We start from the raw sequence: 17,928 nt of genomic DNA, 5'->3' as shown, positions 1-17,928 counted from the left end.
GAGGACCGTCAGAGGGCCGGGGGGCCAGGTTGGAACAGCAGGCAACATGGAGAATTGGCTGTGAAACCTGTGTGTAACAACCCTACCTGGCCTGGGCCGTCTGAGTGTGTCCTCTGCCCGACAAAAAATCCTTTGTGCCATGCAATCATCTTTTTTGTCAGTCAGATTTTCAAGCTCTCACCTGAAACAAGCATAATCTAAAAAGGTGAATTGTGAAGTCAGGTCCACTCTGCATTACTCACATAAGGACAATCATTGATTCTGTCTTTTTTGAATCATTTTTATGGCATCTGACAAAAGTTAAGAGACACCAAAGATTTGATGTTTTTGTTGGACGGTACCAGACACATTGCCGGCCTCCTTCACCACCCAAGTAGCCACTGATTCTGCTTTTTTTTCTCCTTCTTCCAACTCACCTCCTTTGTGTCTGCCTCTTTAGTCTCTCTCTCATCCCCTCTACGCCGGCACACGGAAGCAACAAGGGCGAAAGAACGGCAATAAATCTGACAACAGAACAGCACACAGCCTTATTATCCAAGCCCCATCCTGCACACACAAGGCCGTCATAAAGAAAACAACGCAGCCTATGAAAAAAACAACAAGGCTTTCCAATTCTCCGCCTCTACCTCCCCCCCCCTCCTCCTGTAGTCTCCTTCATTCCTCGGCCAAAGGTATTCCCTGATGGCCAGCCATTTCAGAGAGCAGCTCAGCCTGATCATACGGCAAACTAATGAATTGAAAAATGAATCGATGCAGACAGAGAGAGCGGGGCCTTGACCCCTCCTGAAGGTGAAACTCAAGATGCTCGGCAGCAGATACTCAGGTCTTCCAGGCCCAGGTCTATATTTTTTGCACAGATGTTGGGAGGCCTGTAGGGAGACATGTCATTGTTACTCTTAGCCCGAGCCTAGAGTCTGTGTTTCTCTGACCAACAGGAGAGGCGGGCGAGATGTCTGGACATGCTCTTTGTTCTGCTGGGAGCTTTTCCTCTGATCAATAACTGAGAAGCAAGCGACAACAACACGCTCGGGCATCCAGCCAACTACATTACAGCTGCATATGAAAAGCAGAATGTAAGAGGAGCACATGGAACCCACTGGAGATGGGGACACAAAGGCCTCATAACAGCAGCAGCAGCAGCAGCAGCAGCAGCACACCTCTCCCTCCCCAGCTCCTGCCCACGCTGGCAGAGCAACAGTGCCCCCTGCTGTCGATAGCAGAGACCTGTATCCAGCAATGGGGCTGAGAGCGGAGGAGAGGGAGGGAAGAGCCACTAGATGCTGAGGAGAAGTCATGGCACAACACATTCAGGCCCTCACAGCTCTTTGAAGGCAGATCAATAGCTAACCATTATCCTATTGTTGTTCCTCATCCAACCAGCACTGGTGAAGCCGGAGGAGGGGGATGGTTAAACTGAATGCTGAAAACGCAGGGATTTAGCAAAGGCAGGGATTTATTTAGCCAATCCAAATCTTCACATAGAAATTACACAAAGACGGGATAGGGAAGTACAACAGAGTAAAAAGTAACAGCTCACCGAGACAAGACACATTTGAGGCATAGCGGAGGATTTACATTATTTTGGGAGGCTTCATATTTTGTCATTTTTCCATCCTTCCATCCCATCTGTTTGCAAAAAAAGCTCTCAACAGATGTGATTCAAACCAAATCTCCTGGTTATTCCCACACAAGGGTTATCAGTAGCTAACCCGAAGCTAACCACCACACTCAGCTGTCAAAATGCTACAATAATTAGTGCCAATGCTTACTGCCTTAATGCGAATCAGAGAATATGGTACTAGGGTTCACACACAGCTACAGTGCGCCCTACTGACGACGGGCGGTGTGTGCCATAGCAGCCAACAATCAGCTTTTATCTGAATTAAAAAATATATACTTTTTTAGTAAAAAAATGAAAAAAAAAGAATCAGATTTTAAGGCATACAATAACCAAAACCTCAAATGACAAAGATACCACACACACAGTATGTGTTACAAATACAAAAATGTCTCCAAAACATAACTGGACACATTTTGAAGCAGAAGAAAAAAAAATCTCTCATTCTATCTTTGGTTCTCTACCTCCTCTGTCCCTCTAACCCCATTGCCCCCCCTCTCTTTCTCTCTTCCTCTCTATATTGATGCGGGTATTTAATTAGTACCATAGACACAAAGTTTCTATTTCTTGTTACTATTGTGCTCTGTTGTGCATAAGTAAGGCACCTTGTTGATAAATCAAAAACAAAAAAGGAAGGACTTTTTAAAAGGAAAAAAAAGAGGGATGCAAGGACCGAGGCCAATGAAGGACTTTTTTTTTCTTTCTTTTTTTGCATTCTATGTGAATAAAGACTCGGAGGAGACATTTCCGGTGAGAAAGAGGAGAAAAAGAAAAACAGGGAGCTGCTGAAGAGAAGAATAAATGGCGGACGCTCTCTCTCTTTTGGCATTTCATGTCAGAACTGTGGTACCCTCAGCCCCCTTTAAGCTGAGCCCCAAGAATGGGGTCAAAACGGAGGGGGGGACAAAACATGACCTCCAAATGTCCTGGCTGATTCAGTGAGTTTTACCTTTGAGGACGAGTGAGGAGGGGTAATGCTCGGGACTCAATTGTTATCTGTATGGTCTTAAGATGCAACTGTAGCATTTCCAACAATGTAGTCAGATTAGCGGTGCAGATTAGATAAGCGATGGTCATTGTAGAGGAGCTGATTGAGAGGTACTGACAAACTTCACGTTGCTGTAAGCAGTGAGTTAACGTCGCCAAAGGATGATGAGCTAAAATCGATTTGTGGTATACAGTTCAGTGAGCGTAGGTAAATAGCTAGATTCAGCTCTAGGTATTAGGCTGACAAAATGACATTTGTTTGTAGTGAGAACCAATGTGGCTACCTCACTAAGCTGAGTGGTTTGTGAAACCGCCACTAATACCAAAGATACTGCAGCCTACCGGTCCCAAACTGCCTAGGGGGACACAAACCAAAAAAAAAAAGAAAAAAATAAAGCCCCCCCTCTTTGCCCAAAATTGTTACAGACACACTGATACACACACAGCGCAGTCGGACTGCATCGTGCCACATAGGAGGAGGTGGCTGCATGCAGACAGAGTTGAGTGCCTTTTCCCTTCAACCACGGGTGGGACTGCACTGGACACACACAGACACACACAGACACACACAGACACACACAGACACACACAGACACACACACACACACACACACACGAGTGTGCATGCCTACAGCTGCACACCCATTTACAAACATGCACTCACATTCAGACACCCATAATTGGATGGACAGAAAGGGGGGCCAAAGAGAGGGACACAGAGTGGGGGCTGTGTCAGCATTTTCTCCCATATTGACTTTCCATCTTGATACACTAGAATACAAGCACTTTATCATGTAGAAAGTCTATAAAACATTTTCTATACACTATTTATTTGAAACAAAATTATATGTTACTCCTTAATCTGTCAGAGTCTTTGTTACTGTATCGCTGATCTTCTAGTAGCTCACAGCCTTTATGTTTTTCTTCTCTCCACCCGGTGTGCTTAGACTCTCGGCCACTTTACCTCGCTCGCATCAGAGATATTTTTGTGTAACAGAGAAAGAGGGGGGTAAAAAGGCCGAGGCTTTAAGCGCTCGCAGGGCTGTAAAAAAAAAAACTGCACCACTTAATGTCTCTCTCTCCACTGCGTGCAAGCACAGAGGCTGCACTAGAAAAGTGTGGAAGACTCACTGACAGTTTATAGACACAAATTTCTCTCCTCCCTCCACCTTGTCTGTCCAGTCGACCTCTCCCCCTGGCTAGTGCTAAGACCCGGTAGGCGTGTGTTGACAATTAATTCTGAAATACCTCAAAAACCTTTCATGTAAACTTTATGTAATTTAGACTGAAAATAATACTGCTAATGATAACAATGATTATGAAACTATGATACTATGATAGTTAGTTTTGGAACTTGTGACTTGAAGCTTTATACTGTTAAATTCCTTTTATTTGTTTGCTCATTTTTCTCGTACGTTCTCTCGTTTGTTTTTGCTACGGCATGTACTTAACTGTTTTCATAAAGGAAAAAGACATTGTGAATGTTTCTGTGAAGGGTTGCGCGAGAAAAGAAGAGACAGAAGAGAAGGCTAGAACAGAGAGAGAGGGGCACGAGCTGCTCACTTTAGATGTTTAGTTCAAAGCTCTGTCCGAGGTGGGTACGTTTAAAGGAAAATAACAAAAAAAGGAAAGAAACAATAAAAAAAATATATGATTTGGGCTGAGATCTTAACCAAAAATTTGATGTTAAACCAAAGGAGGAATAATCTTTTATTCATTGTTAGCTTTCTTCTGCCTTTAAGTTGTCTTTTCTCTGAAAAAAAAAATTCACAGTTACTTTTGAAGGTTCCTGGGTGTGTTCAAGTGCTCCTGATGTTCTTAGAATATTAAAGACCAGCACCTCCTATTGAAAAGAAGGTGCGCTTTTTTCTTTTGTGCATGGATATTGTATAACTGTATAGAAACCAACAGGAATGACCTGTGATTTTGTGGGGAGAGGAGGAGGATGGAAAGACTTGGGTGGGTGGAGAAGGGGTGGGGGATATTTTGGTTATCAAAAAAAAAGGGGTGGGAGGATTTGGGTTTTAGGCGTTGGAGGGGTCCTTGTTTTTAGAATTTCCGTCACTGTTGGATTCACTGGTTGTGTGCATGTGTTGTTGCAACCCTTTCCCTTTTCCCCATGTTTCTTTGATGTATATAAATCCAGACAGTAGGGGGCAGTGTGTGCTGGGGGAGGTCAAACTCCTCTCCTCCCAATCAATAGCATTCAATCTTCATTCCTCAGCTTTGTGGTCCTAACTCGGGTCCTGAAATGTGTGTCTTGCTTTTCCAAAGACGGGCTGTTTACTTGGAGTTAATCAGAGGGACACACACAGGCGCGAGCGGCCTTGAATATACCTGTATGTCTGTCTACATGCTTTTCTTCAATCTGTGTATGTGTGTTCATTTGTACCTATGTGGAAGACAAAAGTGTTTCTTTTTTATGTTCCTTTACTATGGGTTGCAATATTTGTCATGCGAAAAATTTGAAACCATTTCTTACTGACTGACCGACCAACCAACCGCAGTACCATTTGGCAATCCGAGCCCCGAAATGTCGCCAGCATTTACTGTCAAACAGCATATGTGTGTGTCATTTCACTGTGGGATCGAATGTTGCCAATGGGACTGATGTAGACACCCCCAGTCACACTGTGCTCTCCCTCTTCTGTTACCTGTTAATCAATCAGAACCAAGTGTCTTTGTGATGGTAGAAGACAATCAGTTTCAAAACAAGAAAAAAGGTAGAGAGAGGGCAGGCCAGTGGGGAGGAGGAAGGGGAGGACGGAAGAACAAAATCAAGGGAAAAGAGGCTCTCTGAATGACCAGCTGTAGTGCCCGACTGCCAAACGACTGCCCCATCATCTCCCCTCCGCTCTCCATCTTCCACCCCATCAAGCTCGACATGATCGAAACACCCGAAACTCATTTTCAAATCCACTCCCTTCTCATCCCCTGTCACCTTTCCACCCTCCTGCACCCCTACTGCCATAACGTAGTGCACTGCAGGAGTCGAGAACGAGAGCTGTGGTGCAACGACCATATTTCCCATCACCCACCACAATTTCCTGCTAATCTAATGATGATGTAACCAGCCGCGAGGAATAAAAATGGCTCCGGTTGGTGGCTTTTGCACAGAGAACTATGCAAACACCTGACCCCCCCAATCTTAATCGTTGCTGCTGGGTCAGAGTGTACAACCCCCCCCCTCCCTGCCTCCCTGTGACATTACAACACTCCCCCTCACACTTTGACCTCCATGACCCATCACCCCCCTCCTCCCTTGAGCCCAGAGCGGGCGGAGAAACCCTGGTCACTCTGGGTACAGTAGAGAGTGACTCGGGGAGAGGAGAGCACTACAGCGCCCCCATGTTTCCACCACACTGATGTCGTACAGCTTTACATGAATGCCCCAAACTGCCATTGACATCAAAATGGAGTCCATGTTGATGTTTGCAAGCTGATCCTCCCCGCTCATGGCTCCATTGTTCTACAATGTTTGACTGTCTTTGTCCCCAGCGCCAAGGAAGGGCCACAATCAATGCAAAGACACTTACATTGTACTTACTTAAGTTTACAAAGTCGTCTGGAGACGGTGGCTTATATTGCACTCAGACAGACAGACACACAAACAGACACAGGCACATGCTGGAGAGGGTGAGTCTGCCTTTTGAGAGTGTTTGCTGAAACCAAAGATGAAATCAGAGGTATGACAATCTGGCTACCAAACCTAGAAGACAATGTTCAGCTCTCTGGGCTGCTCTACGGGTCCTGTGATTTACCGGCCATGTGGACATTCCACCTATTGCACTTAAACACACACACATACCCTGGTATAAACACAAACACACACACACAAACAAACACACACACACACAAACACACACACACACACACACACACACAGCTCCACCCACACACAAACAAGGGATAAACCCACTCACGACGTCTGGTCAGAAAGCCTCTTTTCCCTCCTCCCACTGCAGAAGCCGGAGAGCCTGTGGAGGACTTTTAGTTTCACTCTTGCTGAGACTTTTGAGAAGGAAAAAAATCTGAGTAATAACTGTTACAGAAAAATAAAAACTTAAAAGGATAATATGGGTAAAATTGCGTGTTTTGAAATAAATTAACAAATAAAACAATTGTAAAACAAAGCGGTGCTGTCGGTTTATTGTGTTTGGTTTGATCTTCAAAGGGAATCCCCTGCGACCCCCCACCCCCACCCCAGCAGCTGAAAATTTGATTTTTACCACAACAGACTCAAACAACACAGATGAGAGATTTTCATGCAGAGGTAAACTGTCTATGTAAAGACAATACACAAGAATTATAGTAAATAATGTATTTTGTATATTATAACAGTTACTTTCTAAAAACATAGCTATACAAAAGATGAGTGCGGACGCTGCTATACAAGTTTTAAGTACAGACACATACATTTGAATTCTATACTGCAGTAAAAATCTTAAAGATCAAATATTTTCCCATATCAAACTGTATCTTTGTCATTATTCATGTGCTGTTTGGTGCAACACTATTGTCCTTCATGTGAATTTGCACTTGTGAGTCAGTACTTGCAGTCACCTTCTCATCCACCGTTGGCACTGTGCTGCTGCGGATGCAGGTCGCTGAAGAGATGAAGCGTCCAGGCCCGGCCCCCTGAGACATGGCATAAGAGGAACGGCGAAGAGACGCCCCCCTTCTGAAGTTTGACCTCAGCTCCACTGGCTCACTGGACGCACTGTGGACCTGAATCACAGACAGGTGAGAGGGACATCTATGAGCATGCAGAATTGTTAGTATTGTCCATGATTTTGTTTTTGTAGGTGTTTAACCTCATATCTTGGTGACTGGGAAACAGCTCTACCCATCTCAGGTAAGGTACGTAAGTTTAGGCTTCTTATCGCTCCTAAATAACATAAAATGGCAACCAAATACAAAATAATACTGAGCTAGACATCAAGTCAGTTTTTTTTATTTAAACCTATAATCAGCAGAAAGCACATTTCCCAGTAGGATGCACAAAACTAGAGAATTGTTGCTGAGAAAAATAATACAAATATTATGTTACTGACATATTTTGGAACCATAAAAGTCTTCAATGGTTTGTGAAAAAGGCTGAGATGGATATGCAGGAGGTAAACTGCTGTATGCAAAGTTGTCCCAAAAAATTAAATGTACAGGTTGCTGTAAAATGGCTTCATTTCCAGTTTGATACACCACCTTTATTTTCTACAGTCTTAATTGGCTTTTTCATGCAGATGTCTCACCTTGTGTTTGTTATGCATGCTGAGGATGACATTCAAAGCACGAGCGGTCACTGAAGGTAAAACAGCGGTCCAGGTAGTGAGCAGAGCTGCGAGCCATACAAGTGGATCAATGAAGGCCTTATCAGCCGCACCTGATCGAAAGCACACGCAGAGCAATGAAACCTGTTCACAATTATTATGACAGAACAAAATTAAATAATCATTTAAGGAATACTCCACCCACCAAACGATCATTGGTATGTCACTGACTTCCCCTTTGTTACATTGAATTTAGAAAAATGAACGTAGAATCCAGAAAACCCTTGATGAATTGAAAATCATAGTGGTACTATTTCAAAACATCTGTTTACAAACTTCATAAACAAATGTAGTATTATTCAGTCCATTATGGTTTTATTGAAAATCACATGTTTGGGAAGTTGAGTATATGACTAGAAATAAGACTTGGATTATACTGCAAGAGTTATGTGAGAGTTTGTTAACTATGACTTCAGTTCACTCAGTATTTTCTCCCTTTTTGGATTCTTCATATACCATGGAGGATAGAAAGAAAAACAATTTTCTTCTGGAATTCAATGTAACAAGGGGTGAATAATTGATATTCAAAATATCATTCAGGTGGTGAAGTATTCCCTTAAATTGACATTTCTTCTTGCATGTTTCGTTGATTGCTTTTATCAACAATTGCTTTAATATTATCTGTCTTCAAGCGAATCAAGTCCAGCAGTTCCTGTACTAATAAACGTTAAAATGGCCACAGTAGGAAACAACATCACTGAAGTGACAGAAATTAGTAGAGGGAGGCGTGCTGTGCACTGAGATGAGCAGAAGTGTACCAACAAAGAAGTAGTCGCTGGGTGATTTTTCAAAAATGTGAGCGCTGTGGGTGATCTTGGAGCAGATGAAGAAAAATACAAAAGAGACACACACAGCTGCTATGTTGAACTTCGTCCAGTATCTGGTCAGCAGTATAATCTGAAAGACGACCAGAAACACTGTAATCAGAGAGGAAGGATTCATCTGGATATAAAAGTCTTCCTGCTCACACTCTGTCCTTAGAGACTGGCCTTCTGATTTGTTTACAAGCCACCACAGCGGCGAACTTTACCAGCTTGATCCTGTATTTACAATTCAGGTCATCAAACCATGCTGTGTTATTAGGCGGGTTTCCTTTACAGATCAGTGCAAAACGTAAGCAATATTTTTGAAATGTTGATAAAACACAAATGCAAGATGACTGCGTTTCCATGGAGTAATGTTATGCAACTTCTCTCGCAATGTCATGCGACTTCTGCTCTGGCGATAACATTCTAAGAAGCACGATGGATGTCCAGGTTTATTTCTATTGCAGCCACTGCACCAGCAGTCATTATTTCAAATCATAGTTGATGTGTTTTGCAAGCGATAATGAAAAGGCAATCCCCTTAAATTGGAGCTCAGCCACGTATAAGGGATTTCTGGGAGGTGACATCCCACGATTTGACAGAGGAATTGTGGATTCAAAATTTCATGATGATCTACTCAACTTTTTAGGAGTTATGCAATGCAATAATACCTCTTGTAGCACCTGCTGCTTCATGCCTGCCAACAAGTTTATAGCTATAGCATCATGTGACATAACATTAACTTGCTAACTAACCATTTACTTTAGATGAGTTGAACAATTCAGATTCAGTCACTGGGTAGCTAATCAATGGAGCATGTGTTCAAAGCAATCATACTAAAGGTAACGCAATGAGCGTGTTGAACGTTGCAGTACTGTTACCATATGTATTAGTTAGGTGCCTGACATGAATAACTTTTCATGCAGCATGTTGTAGCAAGCTGGATAAATACTGGAACATCATATCAATAATTTACGTCACTACTGGAGGACTGTGTGGGAGACGAAAGTGCTGTATTACGAAGTACAATCCGGTGATGTATGATTTAGTCCTAAAGTAGGGCAAGTGTAAATATTTTGTTGTTACACGTCATCTTGTATTCCGTGTTTCATTGGAAATTAACGCAACTAAAGGGTAAAAAGGTTATATGACGCCACTGACAAGAAACCAAATGAAATGCAGCATTATCTTAAAGAAAATTACATATTTATCTGAGTTTAAAGATTGTTGGAAATGTTTCGAAAAATTTAAGTAGTCAATGAAACATAACGTATAAGGAATTTCTGATGGTTTTTAGTCATTTTAATGTGGAAATTTTTCTATCTTTAAATAAAGGCAGATTTACTTATTCAACCAAAGAACTAAGCAACTTATCATTCGTAATTATTTAATAATTTTCATCATAATTTGTCTCAATCTTGGATTCTCCTGCTGCACTTTGTAAAAGTGGATTCCATACTAGACGAGTTACTAGACAATGTTACAGCGGTCCACAGACAGTATTTTTGTACATTTATATATAATACACATTATCTTGTATTGTTACATTTTTATATAATTCGGAGTAATAGATCAAATCTACAGTGTTCATTACATTATAATATAATAACATCACATTATGAGATCAACAGTTCATTTATTGAGGGTGCACAAAAAGTTGATGATGCAGTAATAAAAATGTCTAATATTCCTCTTCTACTTGTATCTACTTGTAATTTCAGGTTTCTGTGGTTCACTTCTGTATCTGTATCTGTAAAAAGTGTGACTGACCTCGATGGTGGCAGTGAACATGGCTGCCATGGACACAGTGACAGCCATGGTCTGGTAGTCGTAGGCTGTGTTGTAAAAGACTCCAAGCGGTATGAAGAAGAGAACGAGTGATGTGTAGACAGCATACAGGAGCGATGAGGACAGCATGAGAGGGCTGGACAGCTGCTGTCTCTGTCCAGACTTGTACAGCTCCGGCCATTTCAGGCTGCTGTCTGCACTCACGTCCTGCAACACAAAGACACGGGATAAATCATAAGTACTCGAAACTGATTTAAAAAAAAATAATATCAGACTATAGTTATTGATTACATAAAAACATTTGTCTCTTAAAATGTCTCACCTGTTCAAAGAAGGCCACACACATAATGGGGGCTGCTGTGTAGAAGACAGTGTAAAAAGCGATGAACCATGTCTCATACAGAGACTGCAGGAGAGAAATAGATGGTGGAATAAATGCAGGATGTTTTCCCCAAATTTAATTTCAGTTGATTGTATGACTTTAAGTGCTCTTGTGATTGAGTCTCATCCATGTATGTCTAACCTGAGCACTGAAGCCATTGAAGAAACCAAACCATATGTGCACGAGAGCAAAGCCACAGGTCTTAAACAGGAAGTAGCGCAGGAAGAAGGAAATGCGCCTGTAGGACCAGCGCCCATGAACCAACAGCAGCCTCTGCAGAAATCTGAACTGGGACAATGCAAAGTCTGCGTTCTGCACTGCCTGACCTCCCTCCACTCCTTCCACTCCCACACCGACATGAGCAGCTGATGATGGGGAAACCGTAGAAGAAAATTTAAAAATATGATAGTTCACTGATACACATGTATTTTGTCTGTCAGGATTTCAACATGACTTACTCTTGATCATGTTTACATCATTGGCACCATCCCCAATGGACATGGTGATGGATTTGGTGTGTTTCCTGACCAACGTGACGATGTCTGCCTTCTGTCCGGGTGTTACACGACAGCACAGCACCGACTGACACTGTTCTGCAAGGCTCATGAATTTGGCCCCCCACTCTGGTCTCTGGTCAAACTCTGCCTGGAGCACAACACCATCAAACAGCTGAGTTCAGATTATATTTATATAAAATGGACCTTTAAAGGAGTCTACACCTTTGCTTCTTGGTTTCAGATAGCATATGTTGACCTTTGACTATTTGGATATAAAATGTCATCACTTCATTTTATCCTATTTGACATTTGTGTAACATTTTGTCATTATTAATGTGAATACTTAAGTTATGGATAAAAACATATTTTGGGAGGTCAGAATGACCTCTGACCACCAAATTCTTGAGTCAAACTGGACGATTGCCAAATTTTGAAGAGATTCCCTCAAGGCATTGCTTGGATATCACATTGACAGGAATGGGACCAACAAACGGACAAGCTGAAAACATAATGCCTTCAGCCGCAGCCATTGCTGGTGTCCTGACACATAAAGCTATACCTCCTCAGAGTGAAATGTAGTTTAACTTATACAGATTTGTACTGATGATGGTGATGATTTTATAGCTAGTTTACAGTTATGATTTTTGTCTAATTATTATATCAATCTATTACTTTGTATTACAGAATTGTTTGACTTTCTGATCTGTAGATACATTTCTGCTTCTTTTTTATTTATTTTTTAACTGTGTCTTGTCAGGCGTCCTTCAGTGCTTTGTAAGGTACCTATAAAAAATGCATAATAATAATAATAACAATAATAATATTATAAGTGGAGTATCTAATTCAGTTAGGTGGCTAATGCCATCAGAATGTGCTACCTCCTCTATAAATGTGGTTAAAAGTAAGGGCATGTCCTCTGAAATATATTCATTCGCCTCTTAAATGCAATTCAAACGTGCACATCGTGTTGACAGGTGTCTGAGTAGTAGCTCTATTTGTCAGAAGACAGGCATAGAGGTAAAAAAAAATATGTAAATATGTAAAAATCATACTTTGTGACAAATACAAAAAAACAACGTAAAGAGTTGCAGAGCCTTGCATATGCACTCTACTGTCCTCTCCCATTCTCTGGGAACTTTGTGAAACAGAGTCATTTGTTAACAATGTGATGTTGGCGATTCGTCCATTTTTAAACTGTATGGGCAACCTATATCCTGTTTGTCCAGTGTTTACCAGCTCAGGTCCAGTGAGGACCACAGCAGTCTTTGCTCCAGCTGTCTGCTTGTCTACAGCCCACAGCTCTGTCTGTCTGGCCTTGAAGAAACTGACCCCTGGGTCTGGGGACTGGAGTATCTGTCTGCAGGGGCAAACACACAAAGATCAATGAGCTGGCGTGAGTGTGTGCATGTGTGTGTTTGTGTATTTTTATCATTGCTCACCTCAGCTCCTGCCATTCCAGTAATCTGGTGTTAGGATCCAGTAGCTTGCAAGAATATCCAATATTCACTGCAGTCTCTTCCAGGGCAAAAAAGATGGAGCAGGAAAGAGAGAGGTCAGAAGCAGCAGTGAGACGTGTAGTTACAGCACAACAACTCCAACCTCCTGTTTCAGTATGTCATGATACCTTTTTTGTCCCCGGTTAGTACCCATACTTTGAGCCCAGCCTGTTGAAGCAGAGCAATAGTCTCAGGAACGCCCTCCTGGAGTCGGTCCTCTATCGCTGTCACACCCAGAAGCTATCAAAAACATGAAAGTTAAACTTTGTTTTCCTGCAAGACATTGGCTCAATTATATGGTAGAATGACAAGGAGACAAAAATTACAAGTTACTCCTTAAAAGAAAAAATGCAGGTTATTGATCGAAGTGGCTTTGAAACAAGGATTTAGTTTTCTCTATCCTTTGAACTAAAAAGTGATGTTGATCCAGGTTTTAGAGACCTTTCACAAGTAGTCTACTTAAATCTTTGAATCCGAGCAACTTGGTTTGATTTCTTTCAAAAAAGCAGTGAGCAACTTGGCAAGAAATATTACACAAATTGCAAGAAATTAGTAGATTTAGAAATAAAATTTATTTATTTTTTTTAAGTTAGGGAAAAATGTCCAGAAAACTTTATTTCTAAAAGACAAAATTACAAATTTAAATTTCTTTATAGAGCTTTAAAAAATTAAGCACGTCCTTTCAGGCCATTTCCTTGCTTTTTTTATTTTTATCTATTTACTTGTTATTGTTTTTACTTTCCCGTTTTGTTTGTTGTTCCTTTACAAATTTTTCAGGTGAATTTATTGTATTTTTGACACGTCTTGCTAATTTATGTTGCTCATTGCCTTCATCACAGGTTTTAAACGGTTTAAGGACTACTTTGTGCTTCAGACATAAAAAGTTAATTTAGCAAAAAAGTACCGGCCAGAAACTCATGATTTAAAGAGTTATCTGTGTCAATGATCAGCTGTATCACTTTAAGTGAAAGACTGACAATAAACTTGTAAAAAAACGGAGGAGGAGCCCACCTGCAGGTCTCTCTCCATCTGATCATATAGCTTTTCCAGCAGTGAGTCACGGTCACAGGTCTCCATGGCAGCAGACTGGGCCAGAGTTTTACTCCACTGCTCCCATGATGCCTCAGGAACAGATCGAACCGCAACACACAAAGTCCTCAGACAGGCCTGGGCAAATAACTGACAGGAGATAAGTTAACACATTATTACAGGCTGCACATTATTTACTGAGTGATCTTTCAGGCAGAATTGAAGAATTGACAAAGAAAACACGAGATAAACACTTCAGTCTCGACATGGATGCCTCGGCTATCTCAGGTGGAGGTTGCTGGCATGATTTTTTTTTTCTTTTTAAACACTATTCATTATTGATTGATGAGCACTTTTAACTAATATGAGATGCTTAATACAGTGCGTAGAAGCTTTGACAATCAGACAGTTGACAATATGAAAGATATTGTCCGTAGAGGCCAATGTGTCCCACTCAGATGATCACGATAAAGAGACTCTATTCATTGCATTTATTGCATATTTATTGCAAAACGTTTGCTGTTAACACAGGGGATGTCAATGTTAATCAGTCAGTTGGTCCACCAAAAACTATTGGATAAATTACCATAAAAATTTTGTCCAGACATTCACAGTTCCCAGAGGATAAATAGCACCACCATAAGGTTGACATGTTCGGCTTTTAGTGAAAATTATGACAACTATTGGAGAGGCTGCCATTAAATTTGGTACTACATGATATTCATGGTGCAGAGAGGATGAATCCTAATGACTTTGGATATCCCTTGACATTTTAACCAGCGCATTTAGCACCAAATTTGAGTTAGGAGTTACAAGTCTTGATGGACTGCCATGAAATTTAGCACATTAACGGCAGACTCCCCATTGTTCCAACAATTCATATTTTCATAACACTAACAGTCTGAAAAAATGTCCCATCAGCCTGAAAGCCTATTTGTTTGACAGCTTGCTATACTGAAATCAAATGTGCACCCCAAAGGCCGGTTTTCTCTTAAGTAGGTGACGCACTCTCCGAAAAAGAAGTGCATGGCTCATTATTATGCAGAATGACTTCACTGAGTCATCAGATGCAGAGAACAGCGGGTGATGCCTTCACCTGTGCAGGAAAAAAATATTGTGGCTATCAGACCTCATGGTCAAATATTTAATTTACAATCCTTCTTCCCTGGTTGACATTATGCAGTGTTTCACGCAGCAGTAATATTACAATAGTAGTGACGGCTTAATCCCCTAAGAAGAAAAATCTACTTATGTTTTCTTGATGGACACACAATGATGATTGTCAGATCAGAGGTCTGATGTTTGGAGCAGCAAAGTGGTGTATGTGGTAAGTTACTAGACGTCAATTTCGACAGCCAAATACACAGATGCTCCCTATGAACCGGTGCAAAGCGGGTGTGAAAGGAGGCAGGGCCGACTACTGCAGGCTATGAATCTTTCTAAACACAGGGAGTGTGTACTTTACGGGATAGCAGGCTGTTGCATAAAAAGAGCAAATAGACTATCACTAGCTGTCGTAACAACAGCGTGGCACCTGAGGATACATTTTAAAAGGTTTGATTTTAGTATAGCGCCACCGTCTGGAAAATCTCAATTTGTCCAGTTCTTTTGTTTCTGATCAAAAACCTGTAAAACCGGCCGACAACATTCCTATCCACTTCAGCTGTTTGCGTTTTAAGCTAATTATAAAATGTTAACGTGCAAACACACATGGTTAAGATGGCTGATTTTTTAAGTTGTAAAATGCTTAATACTGATATAGAAACCAAAAGATATTAACAGAGTGACATAAAAAAAAAATTGTGGGCTCAATAACAGCACACACTAGTGGTTCAGTAGAAACTCCAGTTCACCTCCAGGGCTCTTTCAGTCCTTTCCTGATATGGACAGTCCTTCTGCAGTCTCTCCAGGATCACTATGTCTGCCCCTTTACAGTACAGCTTTAACCCACCCTCCGGCTCCCGCACTGAAAAACACAAACAAAACCAGTATAGATAATTTATTCAGGAAACAAGTTGAACATATATAGTTAGTGTGTATTTACTACTCTCACCTAGCACAGACATGCGTCTTCTCTTGCTGGTAAAGTCCAGCAGTGCAAGCAGCTGATACTGGCAAGGGACACCTAATTCAGATACATCAATAAAGTCTCTTGTCCTGGAGAGAAAGACCCAGCCCAGCTCCCTGGCTGCACCGACAAGAGCTTCCTCATCTGGGGATGCAGCCTGGTAAACTGGAGCCCCTGGAGGAATGAAGTCATCACACAAGGTGTAAACATGTTGTCTTACAGGAACGTAATCATATCAGTCAGAGCAGTGATTTACAAAGTGGACAATATCGGACAAGAAAGCATCATCCTTTCAAGTCTGGTCAATATTAGACAAGTCTGAAAGAACATATGCAGGTTATTTGACTTTATATTGTAGCACCCCATTAGGTCTATCCATGTAATACAAAACACAGTGAGATTTCAGTGTGTGAGTCAGTCTAACACTTATTAGGTTTATCAAGTGGAGGATGAAAACTAAACTGCTTTGATTTATATCATAAACAAATACGGATACTCTCATACAAACACAGACCTAACCTTCTTTCCACTCCGCCATGACAGTGTGACATAAAGACAGCGCTCTGAGGAACTGTCTAATAAACGGAAACTGCTGTCCTCTGAGCTTCTCCAGCAGGTCGGGAGCCGACATGAACAGACCACCGCAGGAGTACGGATTCCAGCTTAAGTCCATCAGCTGCACATGTACAGGAGAAAATACAACAAATTTAACCGTGCACTGTAGAGCCCGACCTACACTCGATTTTTGAGGCTGATGCCGGTATTGGGGAGTAAAAAATGTAGACATTGATATAGCCGCTGTTATAGTGTGTGGTTATCAAATACTTGTGACAAATATATGTAATAGAAGCAGGATATTTTGCAGTTTCCCAATACATTTTATAGTCAAAAATGACATTGGCGCACTGAAACAATAAACTTCTATGGATATTTGATAATTCTAAAATTACGCTAAGCACCTTTTTCTTCATTATGCTTTGTTGAAAAATAAACTTTTCATTCCACGCATATTAGAAAACATTCAGCTGATACAAACATATCTCTGAAGGAAGGTTAAAGAATACCTTTGAATTAGATTATAAATACATAACAATAGGCAAAATGGTAAAAAAAACAACAACAAACAAACAAAAAAAAAAGCAGGTTTGAAAGAAGTACCTCTGTGTCCTCTGCCCTAACTGATGCATCACCTGTGAAAGTAAAAAAATATAAATTTAATGACTACGGGCTAAATGGAGGTACAATACGTTGATAGAATATAGACAAGTGAAATAAAAACAAAGAAAAAAAAAGAATTCAGACATGTGGGCTGAACCAGGAAGTGGCTCAGACGTACAACATATGGTTGATGTGTTTCTGACAAGGTTTCAATTACAGTTGGTCTTCAGTGGGCAGAGTCGGTGTTAAATATTTAGTAGATGGACTCGTGTCTGTTGGATATGATGTGTCTCCTGTTGTCTCCCAAGAGGGATCTGTGTTCCACTGTGAGCCAGAGAGGAAACTTGGCTGTGCGGTCATTATCATCTCTGTGTTACATAAATTAATATTTAAGGAAGGAAATTACTGTGTTCATTAGACAGGATGCAGTCTTGTAACTTCACACGTTTTTGAACTCAGACTGGATTGTTGTAAAATACTGAGTGACAACAGATATAAAAAGTGTCTCATTGTCATAACAATTGTATAAAACTGAAAAGGACACAGTAGTATACGTTTACTTTATCGTCACAATAAAAGGCTTATCTCTTATATACTGATGCTAATACACAATTCATATATAGTATACCTTAAACATAATTACTCTGACATGTCCACTAGGGTTAGGCCTGATGATATATTATTAAAATACAATATTACTGTAAAATTCTAAACATGTTGCAATATGCTGAGTATTGCAATTAAATTTATTGTTTTACATTGTGATTTCTTC

The 17,928-nt window shown here is 40.9% G+C and overlaps 1 protein-coding gene across 6 annotated transcripts in view; it reads right to left on the bottom strand.

Annotated features, from left to right (window-relative positions):
- Positions 1–28: 28 nt before the first annotated feature.
- Positions 29–17,928, bottom strand: part of atp8b3 (ATPase phospholipid transporting 8B3) — a 50,744-nt gene continuing 32,844 nt past the window's right edge. For 2 of the 6 annotated variants that reach the window (XM_088077861.1, XM_088077860.1), the window contains 16 exons: positions 17,157–17,188; positions 16,518–16,674; positions 15,984–16,172; positions 15,784–15,896; positions 13,913–14,080; positions 13,030–13,141; positions 12,845–12,920; positions 12,639–12,762; positions 11,367–11,553; positions 11,050–11,273; positions 10,849–10,932; positions 10,509–10,733; positions 8,691–8,829; positions 7,855–7,985; positions 7,169–7,333; positions 363–503 (listed from right to left, as the gene is read on the bottom strand). In XM_088077861.1, the coding sequence (XP_087933987.1) occupies positions 363–503; positions 7,169–7,333; positions 7,855–7,985; positions 8,691–8,829; positions 10,509–10,733; positions 10,849–10,932; positions 11,050–11,273; positions 11,367–11,553; positions 12,639–12,762; positions 12,845–12,920; positions 13,030–13,141; positions 13,913–14,080; positions 15,784–15,896; positions 15,984–16,172; positions 16,518–16,674; positions 17,157–17,188 (2,267 nt within the window). Of the gene's footprint in view, positions 504–6,802; positions 7,334–7,854; positions 7,986–8,690; positions 8,830–10,508; positions 10,734–10,848; positions 10,933–11,049; positions 11,274–11,366; positions 11,554–12,638; positions 12,763–12,844; positions 12,921–13,029; positions 13,142–13,912; positions 14,081–15,783; positions 15,897–15,983; positions 16,173–16,517; positions 16,675–17,156; positions 17,189–17,928 lie in introns of those variants that run through there. The other 4 variants (XM_088077862.1, XM_088077864.1, XM_088077859.1 and 1 more) reach the window with 3 other exon arrangements.

This window comes from Plectropomus leopardus, chromosome 5, assembly GCF_026936395.1.
Source record: "Plectropomus leopardus strain MGB_pleo_1.0 chromosome 5, ASM2693639v1, whole genome shotgun sequence".
Classification (NCBI taxonomy): Eukaryota; Metazoa; Chordata; class Actinopteri; order Perciformes; family Serranidae; genus Plectropomus; species Plectropomus leopardus.
This window is presented reverse-complemented; position numbering and strand designations above follow the sequence as displayed.